The sequence below is a fragment of the Marmota marmota genome, unplaced genomic scaffold, assembly GCF_001458135.2.
Source record: "Marmota marmota marmota unplaced genomic scaffold, marMar, whole genome shotgun sequence".
Classification (NCBI taxonomy): domain Eukaryota; kingdom Metazoa; phylum Chordata; class Mammalia; order Rodentia; family Sciuridae; genus Marmota; species Marmota marmota.
This window is the reverse complement of record NW_025999982.1, coordinates 769,030-785,107: the sequence shown is the minus strand read 5'-3', so window position 1 is coordinate 785,107 and position 16,078 is coordinate 769,030. Positions and strand designations below refer to the sequence as shown.

The 16,078-nt window shown below is 43.9% G+C and overlaps 1 protein-coding gene across 10 annotated transcripts in view; it reads right to left on the bottom strand.

The window, feature by feature from the left end:
* Window positions 1-16,078, bottom strand: part of LOC107143592 (butyrophilin subfamily 3 member A2-like) — a 113,535-nt gene extending 97,457 nt beyond the window's left edge. Inside the window, exons 1-10 of one of the 10 annotated variants that reach the window (XM_048805080.1) lie at window positions 13,351-13,577; window positions 13,206-13,268; window positions 11,060-11,142; window positions 9,178-9,525; window positions 6,103-6,384; window positions 5,795-5,995; window positions 5,502-5,522; window positions 5,387-5,413; window positions 4,217-4,243; window positions 73-117 (exon numbers count right to left, since the gene is read on the bottom strand). In XM_048805080.1, coding sequence (XP_048661037.1) covers window positions 73-117; window positions 4,217-4,243; window positions 5,387-5,413; window positions 5,502-5,522; window positions 5,795-5,995; window positions 6,103-6,384; window positions 9,178-9,525; window positions 11,060-11,132 — 1,024 coding nt within the window. In that variant the 5' untranslated portion in view covers window positions 11,133-11,142; window positions 13,206-13,268; window positions 13,351-13,577. Of the gene's footprint in view, window positions 1-72; window positions 118-4,216; window positions 4,244-5,386; window positions 5,414-5,501; window positions 5,523-5,794; window positions 5,996-6,102; window positions 6,385-9,177; window positions 9,526-10,160; window positions 10,455-10,521; window positions 10,922-11,059; window positions 11,143-13,205; window positions 13,639-15,970 lie in introns of those variants that run through there. The other 9 variants (XM_048805081.1, XM_048805078.1, XM_048805079.1 and 6 more) reach the window with 9 other exon arrangements.

Below are 16,078 nucleotides of genomic sequence, written 5' to 3'. Positions count from 1 at the left end.
CAGAGAACTTAAGGAGAAGCCAGAAGCCATGAGGGCAACAGGAGGAACATCTAGAAGCGCACAGTCACTCACAGGCTTGGAACTGTTCCTTCCGCCAATCTACGAGAGAACACACATCTGATATCAAGGATTTGCAGAGTCTGTACACATCAAGGTCAGCACCCAGTCTTATGAAACAGCAATGTGGGAGGACTAAGCCAAAAAGCTTAACACCCCAGGATCAAAATGCTGGATATCAATCTGAAAGGTCACTGTTCAGATTTAGCTACCAAATAATACTTTCTCAAGACACAGACACATAACCATCCGGACAACTGGGTTATCTTGATATAGAATTGAGGTTATCAAAATTTCCAAGACCTCCATTTACTTATAAAGAACTGACTGTGCTGCACTTGTAAGGTACCTCTAAGCCATGAGTTGAGAATTACATCTAGCTTAGCTAAACTTGGAGGATGACTATAAATCATGAGTGCAGGGAACTCAGAGAAATTTTGCCCAGTTAGGAGGCAATGGATAGGGTTTTAGGATGGGAGAGAAAGAAGTTCAAAGCAGGAAACAAATATATCCAGTGAGAGGTTAACACTAGTGACTTTTCTTCAACTTTTCACAGAACAATAGGAGAAAAACACATATGGGAGAACCCAAAAAATATCGGATCTAGTCATTTGTCTCCCACAAGAATTGCCTAAAGAGTTTTAAAACTTCCAGCTATGATAGAACCCATAGTCCTAAACTCCAGAGTGTGTGAATAGGTTAAATACATAGGCAACTTTACAAAGGTGATTAAGATTCAGGTTCTTTTTTTTTTTTTTTTTTAAATATTTATTTATTTTTTTAGTTATCGGCAGACACAACATCTTTGTTGGTATGTGGTGCTGAGGATCGAACCCGGGCCGCACGCATGCCAGACGAGCGCGCTACCACTTGAGCCACATCCCCAGCCCCCAGATTCAGGTTCTTGAGCAGAGGAGGTTATTCTGGATTGTCTGGATGAGTCCAAACCATCACATGAACCCTTGTAAACACAGACCTTTCTTGGGTGTGGTCAGAGAAGCAGATAGAATCACATAAACAAGGTCAAAACCATGCTGTGCTGCTGGCTTTGAAGACGGAAGAACAGGCCCCCAAATGAGGGAATACAGAGGGCCTCTAGAAACTGCGCAAGACAACAGCCTCCACAAAGGAACACAGCCTTGTTCATACCTTCTTGGACTTCTGACCTACAAATATTTAAAATAACATATTTATGTTGGCTGAAGCTACTAATTTTGTACTAACATGGCAGCAAATAGAAAGCTAATATGCCCACTTAGGTGACACACCCCATGTGGAAAAAACCACACTGGCAGAGAAATGTGCTGGCAGAAAACATGAATCTCTGTGTCTCCTGCACTCGGGAAGCTGAGGACCCAGAAAGTCTCACATGCTCTGCTGGATGGTGAAAAGGCAGGTTCCCAGTGAGTCAGTGAACCAGAGAAAGTCTGAAGGTTAAAGGAAAAAACCCAATGGCTACTAGGAATAAGTGACACAGACTTTGGACTTTACCTCAGGGTCCGGGAAGGGTGACCAAGCAATGAGATGAGACCTGCCTTTACTCAGGAGACACCAAACCAAGGGTCTTATGAACCAGTTTAGACTAGCCTCCTGATGGTGAAGACCTGAAATAACTAAGAGAAAACCCATGGTCCCTCTTCCCCCACTGCTCCAAAGCCACATAAGTCTCCTCCAACCTCCATACTCCATTTTCGGAACAGGATAGGAAGGTCATTAACCAAAATTTTTTCTTTCTTAAAGATTTGTGTTTAAATTTGTGCCCCATATTTCCACTAATACAGGTTCAATCATATACATTGGTATTTCCATCTTTGTGGAGTTGCTTAATAGAAACTAGATCATATAAAATGTCTGAGCAGACCCAGATGATCCTTGGAGAAAAGTAAGTTTTGCTCATTTTTCACCAAGATATTAGATAAAATCCAATTATAATTTTCTATATAATACCTGACTGAGAATATCAAAAAAAAAGAAGAAGAAAATGGAGGAGAAGGAAGCAGATGGGGGAGAAAAGAAGGAATGAAAGAGAAAAACCTTTTGAGACTTTCCAGTGTGTCAAGTGCCATGCTATGCACTTTAATGCAGCCTTCATATAATTCCCACTGAAAATTTGAATATATAGCTCATTGTTACAATTTCATGAACAAGATGAGATAGACATTTGTCCACCTCACACTATGGACCTCTCAATATGACAGTGTTGATTCTAGTAGAGTTATGGTGTTTATTCTTACAAAATAAAAGAGTATGCAATTTATACATGAAAACATATAGATATTAATTCAGTAGAGAATGGGGAGATGGTAAAAATAAAGACAATTTGATTCTTCTTTTTTAATAAAAATGTCCCCAGGAAAATCATTAAGATTCTCAAAGAATGTTCCTCAAACATCTGAATCCAAAGCCTCTTGATGCCATGGCTCACCTTCCTTTGTCACTCACAGTCTATATCCCTGATGTGAAAAAGAAACATCCAGAGTAGGAAAAGGGCATATTGTACAAATTCAGATGGCACAGGTCCTAAACTCACCCCCAGAGTTAAAGAGTCCTCTGGATAATTTTTCATTGAATTGGAAACTGCCTTAGCATATGCCTTTCCTAACTACTACTGGAAGGTTCAGGTGGTCTCATTATCACAAGCAAACTCAATGAGATGATTATTTAGAAATAGATTAATGGAATTCACACACACACACACACACACACACACAATGTATTAACTGAAAACTCTCAAAGATGTATCAAGGAATTGATTACATTTCAGGCACACAAAGAACCTGCAAATCCTCTTCACACTCAACTCAAACCACCTTGGATGTGATCTTCCAGCTCTCACTGCTTCAGCACAACCAAAATGTCTATGTGAATCTTGGGCACTCTACTTTCCTTTTGACTTCCTCTCTCCTCCTACCTCATCCTTTCTTCTCTGGTTTGTTCTCTACCCTTTCTTGGGTAAATAATATTAAACTCTCCAGGTTTCTCCTTTTATGATCTTCACACATTTTAAAAACAACAACAACAACAAAGACCAAGCCCAACAGGCAAAGCAAAATTCTCTTAAAATCAGAGAAAAGTGTTGTGATCAATATAAATTGCATTGTGTTCCTGTAACACAAACACAAACACAGACTTTGCATATAATTTCAAGTGGTTCTCAGATCCCCTAGCATCCTGGACCCCAAATTCTGAACACCAGAAACTCATTTCTCAGCAACCTAGATGCTTAGAAGAAACCAAACTAGGACAGTGAGTCAGAGTAGGAGGTGGCTGAGAGAAGACCAATATCCAGAGGACCATGAAGAAACAAGAAAACCAAACATGGACCCAAACGATAAAAATCCAGGGTAAAGGGAATAGAGAATCAAGGCCCCACATTAGGAAGATGTAAGTCCTAAGCTGTCAAATATGATTTCTGAAATTTCATGGAGACCAGCAATTCCTATCCACAGTTCCAACCTGCTCCATCCAGGCTCTGCCCACAACTGAACTCTCCAGTGTCACTGCACCAACAACAAATACCAGTCAAAAACAATGTTTTCAGAGGGTGCATTTAACCCTAACCTGCAGGGGAGGATGAGCCTAGAACAGGTTCACTCCTCACACCACAACATGAAAAAACAAAACTAAAATTAAATAAGACATTAGGGAAATTACCAAAAATGAAGAATAATTTAGGGCTGAAGTTGTGGCTCAGAAGTAGACTGCTCCCCTACCTGCGTGAGGCACTAGGTTCAATTCTCAGCACCACATAAAAATAAAATAAAGGTATTGAGTCCACCTACAACTAAAAAAAAAATTGTTTTAATGAAGAATGATTAAAAGACAGGAATGTGATATGAGTTCTGTGATCCAATCCAGGGAGAAGTCCCTGTGGTCTTCCAATGCAATTATCTTTTACAATTATCTTTTCTCCTTTTAGGAGAATTTTGCTTTCCTATTGTACTTGGCTTTGGTTAGATTGGACATGGGGCAGATTAATGTGTAAGGATTATAGGGAAAAAAAAACAAGAGAAGTTAATAGTATTTACTGGGAAGGTGAAAAACAAATTAGACAAGAGAGCAGGAAACCTAATCCCATCCTGGGTAGAGGCCACTGACACAGAAGGGCAGAGGAGGATCCTGGAGGAGGGAAGGCCAAGGACACATCAGAGTCACTTACCTGCATACAGGGGGGCCTTCCTCCAGGCTGAAAGGGAACACACAGTGGTGAGACCACAGCTAAAACAAGCCTGCTCAGCATGAATGTACCTGCCCTGGCCTCCTCTCCATTCTAAAGATGGGACTACCCACAGGAGGAGAGAGCCAGAAAGTAGATGGGCTCTTGCAGTATCAGAGTCCACAGGGTATTGTGGGAAATCCCCTGGACCACAGATCAAGACGGCTGCTTTACAGGCCAACTACTACCACTGTCCCACTGCTTTCTCTCTGTCAGAAAACTGTCTGCCTCAAAACTCATAAAAATCCATATTCTATCTGTCTTTATTCAGTTTTGCCACTAAGGATCAAAATTACACTATGTGTGAAAATATTTGAGAGAATAAATATAATTCATTCCACAATTGTGAGGGGTATTATTATATCCAGGCTTTCTCAAGAAAAGATACATTTGAGGAAGGGGTGGGGATGTACATCATGGTAGAGGGATGGCCTAGCATGCACGAGGTTCCAGGTTCATGCCTCCGTACCACAAAATGAAAAAATAAAATTAAAAAAGACACTTGGGAAATTGCCAAAAATGAAGAATGATTTAAAGACAGGAATGAGTTCTTCAGTAAAACTGCCCAACTTTTCACATGTGAAATATTTCCAGAGAATAAGAACCACTTTTTAGGAAGTACTTGGTTCACTCCATCACTTTCCCACCTGTGGTGAGCAGCCTTCTTGGATTAGTACCTTCGGGAGCTGGAGAAAACATAATCCCTCACTGATGATTTGTTGGGAGATGAACAGAAGGCCATACTCCTAAACTTAATGACTCCATTTACTTATATAGATCATTTAATGATCTTAATATCTGCCTTTAATCTTCTAGGTGCAATCCAACTGCTAGATGCATTGAAGACTGATATATATATATGGCAATCCAGGGTTGAAATAAGATGCAGAATACATGACAGACCACAGGTCACCATCAAACTCAGGTTTCCACACGCTAGATAGGAAATAGTAGACCAGATCAAGGAAAGGCCAGGGACCAGTGTACTGGCATCCACTAGCTTCCCAGGGATAAGGCCCCACATGTCTGTGCCTAGACAGAAACAAGGAGAAGGGACACCATAACACAGGTTGGATAAGGAAACAAGGAATACATGGAGGGAGAGTCACTTACCAGAGAGATAAGCAGCTTTCCTCTGATCTGAAAAACAACAAGAAATAGGGGAGCTAGGAACTAGAACATCTGCTACCAAGGAAACAGAAAATTCAGAAGGGAAAGCAGAACTTACTGAGATCTGCCTTGAGTTCATCTGAAAGAAAATGAAAAACAGTGTGAACGCCCATCCCCAAGAAAAGGAAAGACTGAGTGCCTGAAAAACCTAAGGAAAACATTTCTGTTCACTAGAATTTCTAACTACAAACCCACTCAACCCCACCAGTCTCTAGCTGTCCTCTCTGATCTCCTCAGTCACCTCCTCTGAGTCCAGGACCCTGGATCTCCCTAGAGAGCTGGACTCGGACTCTGGCCCCCGTCAGCTGTCCCACTCACCACCAGATTTGCACTTGCCCTTTGTGGTCTTACCAATGGCCTTCAGCACCTCTTCCTTTGCCTGCTGTTCCTGCTTCTTAAGCCGCTGCTGATGCTCCTTTTCCTGCCTCACCTGCATCCTTCTGGAATGTGCTTTTCTGATAAAATAGCAAGCCCCCAAGAGTAGGAGCCCGAGCATGGTCAGGATCACAGCAAATGCTGGCTTCCAGGGAGAAGCCTGAGGGAAGAAGGGCTCTGTGGCCAGGCAGACAGCAGGTCAGGGGCACACCCAGGAGAGCCAGCACACTCAGAGAGGCCAGCCCCTCCCCACAGCTCTGCTGGGAGTGGGAAGCAGCACTGACCTGGGATGTAAATAGCCATGGCCTTCTCCTGGCCCAGGACAGGGTTGAGGACAGAGCAGGTCACATTCCCCACAGAACTGTCTCTCACCACCAGAGTGGCCTCCACACTAAACAGCTCCTCAGTGTCTTGGGAGTGGGTTTCAGAAAGCGCTGGGAAGTTGTTTCCACTGAGGTCTCTCCACTGCACCTGGGGCTTTGGGAACCATCCTGAGGCTTTGCACACCAAGCGCACTCCATCCTCTTCTGGCCCTTCTATGTGCACTTGGGGGTCAGAGCCCATACCTGTGGGAAGGAAGCTGTGTAGCCCCAGGAGGCCACCTTGGGCTCTGAGACCCCAGAGTTGCCAAGACATTACATAACTTCAGGGGGAAGGTTTTCATGTTCAATTCTGGGAATTCTACGGAAAGACGGAATAAATGGAAGGAGCACAGGGACCCACACAGGGCAGTAGGCTCTTGTCCCCAGCTGTGATGCCCAAAGAAAAAAACAGGAAGAATTTTGTCCCAGGGCTCCCTCCTTGGATCTCAGTCTTCTCACCTCACACACTCTCCTGGGACATCACCCTCTCTGTGTATATCATGTCCAAAATCGTATTCAGTGACCACCTTGACTCCTGAATTATCTTACCCTCCACCCATGTCCCTATGAGTTTTCTTTACCAGGTTTCCTCACATACACTTCAAACTCAAATTCAGAACTGAATTCATTAATTTGCACCACTTGTGATAAAATGATTATTAAAATAATCCAATACTTCACCCTTCTTTATAGTCAGTTCTAGAAATTCCACTTAATTTTTTACTGCCTTTACCTTCTGCCCCTGGGCCCAGTAATGGATTCAATTTGGCAATGAAAAATTAGCAAAAATGACTAATGAACCATGGTTTATTCCCTCTGCCATTTCCACAGGAGGACAATCCTGGTCTACCCAGTTGAGGATGGACTCATGTAACATTGCCTGGTCAACCTGCTACTGCTGCCCTAGGTCAGCCACATGACCACCTGAAACATCAGCACACCCAACCAAGGTGCACCTGGTGAACTTTTCTGCTAACTTAAGAACAAATAAAAATTACAAGTAAAAAGCTTAATTCTCCCTGTTAATAAAATAAGATTTTCTTCCTTTTTCTTATACCATTTGCTTTAGGAAATTGCAATTACAAATAGATACTTCCTTCTCTTTTGAAATTTTTATACATGATTTTGAAAACTAGTTAGGTTTTTTGCCAGCTTTGTGGCTCAGGAATGACTTTCTCAAGAACCTGGGAACCATTTCTTTGAAATGTAAACATCAGGGAAGATAGCAACCCTTTGCCCCCTTTTCTGTGGAAAGGTAGGAGCCTAACTTATGTGGGCATCTTGATCCAAGTTGTAAAACTGCTTCCTGTCATAAAGCTAGAGGAGTTCATTTTGCTTCCAGATAAAGCCTAATAGATTACACAGATGATCTCCCAAACTACCATGTAAATTTAGGATGAGTTATGTGGAACAATAGTTCTTTGAGCCCTCTTAATTGAGGATTAGTTATTCTTCGTTTTCAAAATAAGTATACAGGAGATTATATATGCTTCGCTCTAAAAACAAAGATGAAATTCCTTTCAAGTTGTGTGATCCGTTCACAGATCACCATAATATGTATCACAATCTGGTTTGTTGCTTATTCAGTAATAAAAGTGTTTTCTCCTAGCATGGAAGATTTTGTTTTTAATTCTATTTCTGAAACATGACCAAAGATGTATGAGTAAACCCAGGTGAGATTAGCCAAGTTCAGCCCCAATTAGTTGAACTCCCTTAGTGCCTGAATTAAATACATTTTTATTGCCAAATCACCTGAGATTGTGGCTGTTTGTTACACAGCATTATTACAGCAGTAGAACTGACACATAATTATCAATAGTCCTGCCATGAAACAACAATGGTTCAAATAAAACACTGGAAGTCTCTGAACACTTCTCTTCCCCTTCCAAACTTTGTGCCCACAAATCTGTTTAGTTGAATCTGGTTTCTAAACCTGTCTGACTCCTCCTCTCCCACCCCACTACCATGCCTCAGGTCAGGCAATCATTCTCTCCACATCACAAATGCACTCCAAGCCTCCTTCTTGCTCACCTCCCATTCATCCATTCAAACTGCCAACATGAGCATTCCCAGCTTGGCTCTGTTTAGGATTCCCCCTACTCTGCATCCAAACTCCATAACACAGCACAGAAAGCCTTTACTGATCCAGTAACTGTCTTCCTCTCTGAACACTTGTCCCCAAACTCCACCATCTGAGATCCTCAGAGCCCTTACACTCAACCCCAAGAACTATTTAGTCAAATGCAAGTAGCCACAATCACCATATTGTATGCCCTCTGCCGTTTTACATTCCAGCCCATCAACATCCAGGGCTCTTGTGCCAGCCTAGGTGTCTACTCCTAATGACCTCATCCTGACACCTGAGAGTGGTGTTAATACAGGACCATCTCTTTATTCCAGTATTGCCACTTCTTACCATCCTCTCTTCACTCCTCCTACCAACCATGATGGCCTCATTATACCCAGAATAATCAACCAAACTCCTACTTCAAAGGTTTCATAGCAGGTGCTCCCTCTGCATTAAACTCTGGCCCCACAGATATCCACCTGGCTAAATACCTACTTCCTTTGAGCCTTGTTTAGACTGTCAATAAGACTCTGCCCAATTCCCTATGTAACACTATGGATTGTCCTAAATTCCCAGCCCACATCCTGAGCCCCTTTCTTAAATCTACTTGGTCTTTTGTCTTAAGTACTTATCATCTTATGCCATCTTGTACTGAATTATTTCTTATAATTTTTCTTCCTTTGTCTCTAGAATGTAAACTCCTCATGGCTGGGATCTCTATTACACTGATATACCTCTGGTGCACAGGACAAGTCCCAAAATATTTTAGATGCTCCCTATACAGTGTTTGTATTGAATCAATTAATAAAAGATGAGCCACTTTTTTCTCCACTTCACCTATAAAATGTTAGGTTAAATTAGATGATCCTTGATATTCCCATCAAACCCAATATTCCCAAGGTCTCCAGAATAGACATCAAGTAACTAACCTGCCACCTTCACTTCCAAATCAGCCTCTTCATAGAAGCCTCCATGTCTGAAGAAGCAGGTGTACATTCCATTGTCAGAAACCCGGACCTGGCGGAGGTGCATGGCAGCATGCCCCTCAGTAAGGCAGCCCCTCACCAATGAAGTCCGCCCTCTGTACTCAGCCATCTGCTCCTCAGTCTGTTCCCAATGGTTCCAGTAGATGAACACTGTTTGTGAGAATGTGGTGCGGAACCACCCAAGTTCCATGTTCTCTGCATTCATGGCTGGAACTAGGGTGCAGGGAAGTATGACATCCTCACCCAGCACTGCCAAAATGGGGTGTCGAGGGCCAATGACCTGGAATTGCTCTGTGGGCACAGACATAGTGGGGAGAAAGCTAGAGAGACACAGACCAAAAAACGAGAACATACAACATCAGGTGGGAAGGCCAGGAAAGCCGGGGCAGGGGCCACATGAGATGACCCTAGAAGTCTGATGGATTTGGAAGAGGTCTTCTGATCATTATCATGTGGCCAGAAATAATGCCAAAGACACTCCCTCATTGTCTTCTGCTCCTGGTCCCAGGCCATCCCATGAAGAAATCTCTAATTCAGTGACTCTCAAACTTTCATGCACCAGAACCATAAGGCTGCCTTATAGAGCACACATCACTGGACTCCACTCCAGAGTGTCTCATCCACTAGATCTGGGGTGGGGGGGGGCAATGAATGTGCACTTGCAAGGAGTTCCAAGGGTGGTCTGAGGAGCACACATTGGGACCTGGGAACCCCAGGTCTAACAAACCCCTGTCTCAGGACAAACATGAAAACTGACAAAGAGCTCACATGCGGCCTGGGTCAGCACTCTTTGGTCATTCAGTCACACCCAGGAAATTCCCCTCTTCCTATTCTAAATTATTTACTTCAGTCTATATTTTTCTCCTCCACTGAGGGAGGAGAGAAATACATATGCACTTTAAAACACAGAGTCAAATGCTACTTACTGCTATGAAAATCCTGCTCTCATAATTCACGGAAACCCCCATCAATGCATGTTCAAGAAGCAGTTCACCTCACTCTCCACTCTTGGGGCTCTTGGGCTTCTGAGGCTACCACATGACTCCTCTGCAGGACACGCTGCAATGGGCCTCCAAAGAGCTACTCTCAAATCCTGTACCTCTCCACTCTGGTCTTAGCCACCATTAAATCTCAACTGGAGAATGACTAGGATTCCTGACCTCAGTGATCCTTTTAACATGTGAGCTGATCCATGCTGCTGCTCTGCTCAAAGCCTCCACGTGGCTCCCCACTTCTCCCCAGGCCTGTCTAGTTTGACCCTCCTTCCCAAGACCCCTCTGAACTCACCTGCTGCTTCTCTCCCCATGGGCTCTAGTCCAGCAACACTGGCCTCTGAGCTTCCTCACACCTCAGCACACTGCCAGCTCTGTACAGGCTCCTCCCCCTGCAGGAACCCTCCTTCCAAATGGTCCTACAGCTCACTTCTCCTTCTCCAGGGTTATGTTCCCATCTACACACCACCTCACTGAACAGTGCTGCCTGCCCACACCTGCCTCCCATGCCCCGGACTGTCCACACCCTGCCCTGCTGCATTTCCCATAGTTTTCCAACACTCTTAGGCCTCCCTGCCTAGTTGCAGTTATTACTCACTCTCTCCTGCTAGAAGACAAACTGTATGACAGAATTTGTGTCTGATTCTTTCATAGAATAGCACCTACCAATCAACATTTCATTAATATTTCAGGAATAAAATGAATGAATGAAAGCTCGCAGCACCAAAAAAAAAAGCCAAGAAAACAAAAAAAAAAATGAGGAAAATGTATTTTCAAATGTTTTTATATCTTGATTTTTAAAACCACAAAGGAAAACAGATGGGGACACTCACCTGTGGACAGCTGGACAAGGAGAAGCAGGGAAGCAAGACAGCAGAGCAAGGAGCGACTGCAGTGCCCTTCCATATCTTTAGAGCTGGGGAGAGAGATGGGGGATGAGGGCCGAGACCTGCAGGCAGGAGGCAGGTCCAGCCCAGAGCTCCAGCACCTCAGCATAGAGAGCATGGCTCAGGGCTGGACAGCAGTCCCCTGCTGGAGCAAAGCATTTCCTATTGGTTCATCATACTAACAGGGTGGTGGGCCCCCCACTACCCTGACACTATCAAATAGCTGAGCCTGGGCTCCTTCCAGCTCTTGTGGGAAGACTATGGTATCAGGAAACCATAGAATTACCTGGTAAGAAACTGTTCCTATTAGTACAAGCATGAGTGTTCACATGTGTACACACACACACACACACACATACACACATACACACACACAGAGAGAGAGAGAGAGAGAGAGAGAAAGGGGTAGAAACTTAAATAAATGCAGGTATGGATGCATATAGGTGAGTCAGCCTACCACATGTTTCTAGCTTGGAAAAACAAGTAGTTCCAGAAAAAATGACACTCTAGTAGCCACAAGCATACAGAGCATTAATGTATTTGTTTTTAAATATCCTTTTCCAATTAAAAAAATACTGGGATCTCTGAAAAACAGTCTGATGATAGGACTGAAGCAAGATAAACATAAATTACATTTGGAGCATATCATAGTAGCAGATTGGGAGAAAGTGCTCAGACATATAGTTAAGCAAATATATCACCAAAGGTGTGTGGGGGGGGGGGGTTGAAAATCAAAGAAAAGGAAGAAAAAGAGAATGGGACCTAGTCACTAGGAAAGACTCACCAACCAGAAAGAGCTTCTAATAGCCAAGGCTTGAGCCATCAAATAAAAAAGCCATAATAAAAAGAATAAAATTACTAAGAAAATACTTTTTATATTTTATTTGGATTATAGTTCCTCAAATAAAATCTGAGTTTGTATTATTATAAATAAATGGATAATTAAATTAATGGGAGCATTTTTTTCTTTACACAAGACTTCTAATAAGGAGAATGAAAACCCACCAGTTCAATATGTAGAAAAAAATTACTGCAGGAAAGATCAATGAAGAAATGCAAAAGGAGGAGCAACTTCAAAGAAAAATAGGATATTAAAAAAAAGAAAAGAAAGAAAGAAACCGTTCCTTCCTTTCCCACCCCAACCACAGCTTACTTGACCCAGAACACCAGGCTCTTTCTCTATATATACCTGGAGCTCTGTGGTGGAAGGCATTCCTCTATCTCTCTGTTATTCACATACCACTCATGACCCCCCAGAAAGGAGGGCCCAGACCCAGGGTTCCCATTATGAAAATCATGCAAACTCCTGCTTGCCTCTTCTCCTGCCCCATAATTATGCCCAGGTTTGGCCTGGGCAGTGTCAGAGACAGACATGCCCTCAAGGAGGCTGTGGTGCCCATCACAGGAGCCCAGAACCCTGTCCTGCTTTCTTAGATGTGGAGTTCCCCTAAACCTGAATCTCAGCCCAGTCCCTTCCACTGTGGGCTCAGATATGGCGCTTCATTTAGAAGGTGCCAAGCACTTCCCCCACCAACAGGTTTGTCTTTGCCTTCTTTTTCTTTGAGAGGTTAGGGACCCTTCCTGAGAGGTTAGGGACCCTTCCTGGAGACAAAGCATAGAGATAATGAGCCCTGGTCAGAGAAAAGACCCCAAATCACCTACAATTTGGAAGGACCAGGGAGAAGACAGTCTGTGGTATTGGGAAGAACAAATTCTGGGATCCGACTTCAAGGCTGCCCTCCAGGCTCAGCCACTCTCACCGTGACCTTCTTGGCCTCAGTTTCCTTGACTGTCTGATGGACATAGTCACAACATCTACCTCCCAAGTTTGTAATGAAAATGACGTGATTTATAGTCACTACATGTAATTAAAACAGGGCCTGGTCCAAGAAAATGTTAAAGAAATGTCATTATAGCAAATGAATAAAGGAACAACCCTCATTAAGCTTCTCCTGGGTCTTCCTAGAACAAGACTGTTCCACCTACCCCCCCACACTGCCTCTCACACCACCTCATCCTCTGCTCCTTCCTGCCACCAGCTTCTCCCTAGATTCCTTCTCTTAGGTCACAGGTGTCTTCAAAGCCAACTTACCTTCTTCTCTTTTCTCCCACCTATGAAAGGCTGTGACTTCCTGGAGCATCTCTAAACACAGAGCTGGAGAAATTTCAGAGTCAAAAGGACCCCAGAAGACCACAAATAATGCCCTCAGAATTTACACCTGCCCCAAGCTGCTCACATAACCCAGTCCTCTGCCTCTGAGTCCAATGCTGGGGCCACAAATTCCTCATCTCCTAGAGGCAGTTGGTTCCCAGGAAAGGGACAAAGCAGAGCCGGACATAAGTTGCAGTGATCTCTGCAGAGTCTCTGACACCGGGGTCCCCACTAAGCCCTCCCAGTCAGAGGAGCAACCACTCACTCACTCCTTTCCACCATCTAAAGCGAAAGCTTGCAAAAGGAGCCTGGGCAGAGTGTACCCTGCCCTCTGGACATTGCTCCCTTTACCAGGAAGAAGGAAGCAGAGTAGAGCAGCAAAAAGAGAGTGCCCACCATTTTCCTGGAACACTGCAGAACAAGCTCAGAATGCCACCACCAATCCCTGCCCAAAGGTCAGACTCCCTAAAACCTAGAGATGTTAGGGACATGTTACAAAAAGAAGAAAACAAAATTATACTGAATCCCTATCAAGAATTGTGCTACATAAATTTTACTAATGCCATCTCATTATCACAACTGCAGAGATAAAGCCATGAGCCCTGCCATCTGGTAACATCAATCTAGTAACTTCCTAGATGAAGGAGAGCCTAGATGTGCCAGGAGACTGCCTCCCACCACCACATCTCCAGCCCAGCCCAGCCCCCTGCCCCAGGTAACTCAAGTGAGCAAGATCCTGAAAGAGACCTTGGACTCTCAGTTGCCTCAATTACATGACCAGAAAGCTTATCTCACCCAGACCTGAGCATTCTCCCTCCCAAGGTTGCCCTTTGCCTTCCATTTGGGGAGGAAGGGATGGAAGTAGTGACAAAGAGCAGGTCAGGGCTCCTTAAAGAACACTGGCAGAATCCTTGAACAGCACTGGCAGGGGACACCAAACCTCAGCACTATCCTCTCCCAGCTCATCAGGATCACTGTTCAGCTGCTTCGACAAGAATCACCATTCACTGAACCACAAATAATTTTTCTTGTATAAACATAAATTATCCTAATATTAATGAGGTTAATATGTACTGTCTTTTATAACCAAAATGTAGTCTTATCTTTTACCTGTAGCAAGTACTTTCTAAATAGCTTCAGATAAATGCCTAAACCACAAACAACAGTTAATGTAAAATGTATGAAATGCATTGGAATTCTAAAAATGTGAGAGTTGATGTAAAGTACTTCACTCACCCAACCCCCCACCCCATTCTGTTCATACTGGGGATTGAACTCATGTTAGGAAAGCCCCCTGCCTCTGAACCATATCCCTAGCCCTTTAACCCCTTTTCTTAGAATACAGGACCATCTCTTTATCTTGACACTGCTAAGATGAGTTCACTAGGTTACCTTCTACTGTAGGAAAACGTTTAAAGAACTGTTTTCTGGCTACTTATTTCTAGAAAAAAAAATGAAAAGGAAAAAGACACACAAGTTGGTGAATTTTGTTTCAGTTCCAAAATATCCCTCCAATCTCTATCCAGCATAAACCTGGCTGATGGGCTGCCCTGTGACCTGGCAGCCCACTGAATAGAATCCCAGTGGTATGGCTGTGCAAGCCCCTTCTTCTGAGTCTGCCCATCTGCCTCTCCGGTGGGGAGACCCCTCCCAGGTGAGGCTGTCACCTCCAAAACTGAATATCCAATTAGAAGCGGCTGAGAGACCTCCTTATTCCTCTCACTCTCTTAGTGGAGCCAGGCCCTGGCCTAGCCCCAGGCTGAATTCACCAATGAGCCCTCCTGGCTGGGGCACCTGCCCCACCACTCTGCATGAGCAATCCACCCCCTTCCTCATCTGAGATTCCAGGGAGGTAAAGTATCCCTCCCACTCAAGCCCTGAGATAGAAAAGGATAAAGGAGTGAGGCCAGAGAAACAAAAATTGTACATTCCTATAGAAAATTTAATGAATTATATTAACTAATAATAAATAAATAAATAAATAAAAATTTAAAAGTAAAGACAGCAGATTGAGAGAAAGCTGGCATAAAAAGGAAGGAGCAGGGCTGTGGGTGTGGCTCAGTGGTAGAGCTCTTGCCCAGCACATGTGAGGCACTGGGTTCGATCCTCTGCACCATCCAAAAATAAATAAAATGCAGATATTGTTTCTATCTACAACTAAGAATTTTTTTAAAAAAGGACAAAAAGTGAAGCCAGGAAAGAGGGATAAGGCCTTCTTGGCATTCGGTCCCAACCTATAAGAAGATGAGACACCAGAATGGGCCCAGAGTATCTGAAACATGTTCCCCAGTTACTGCAATGTCAGATCAGTTGCAGAGAGCCAGCACAGGCACTGACCATATGTGTGACCCATCAGTGACCTGGGAAGAATTTACTGACCCTCCCAATCCCAGGTAGGTCAGGCCCATGTATGGTCAAAGGTGAACCAGGTGAGTCCCAGTGGAAGGGATTTCAAAACTGGGTCATGGGAAAAGGCCTAGAGTTCTCAAAGGTTGACCTCCGCCCCTCAGAGAAGTAGAGGGGGGCCTAGGGCAGGAGAGGCCCTGTCCAGCTCCAAGAGGCACATTCTAACACTCCCTAGGATGCTGCACACCTTGTTCCTCTCCTGTCACAGAGAATCCTCCCCCCAGGCACAGCCAGGGCCTCTGCTCTCTAATAACCACCAAGAAATATTTAGGCACACCATTCACTGAGGGTCATTTTACCTGAACATTTTATACTTCATTCCCATGATGATTCCCATGAGGTGGTTCTCACTGTCCTCATTCTAGAGCTGAAGGATGGATCCTCTACAATATGTGTAAGCTATCCAA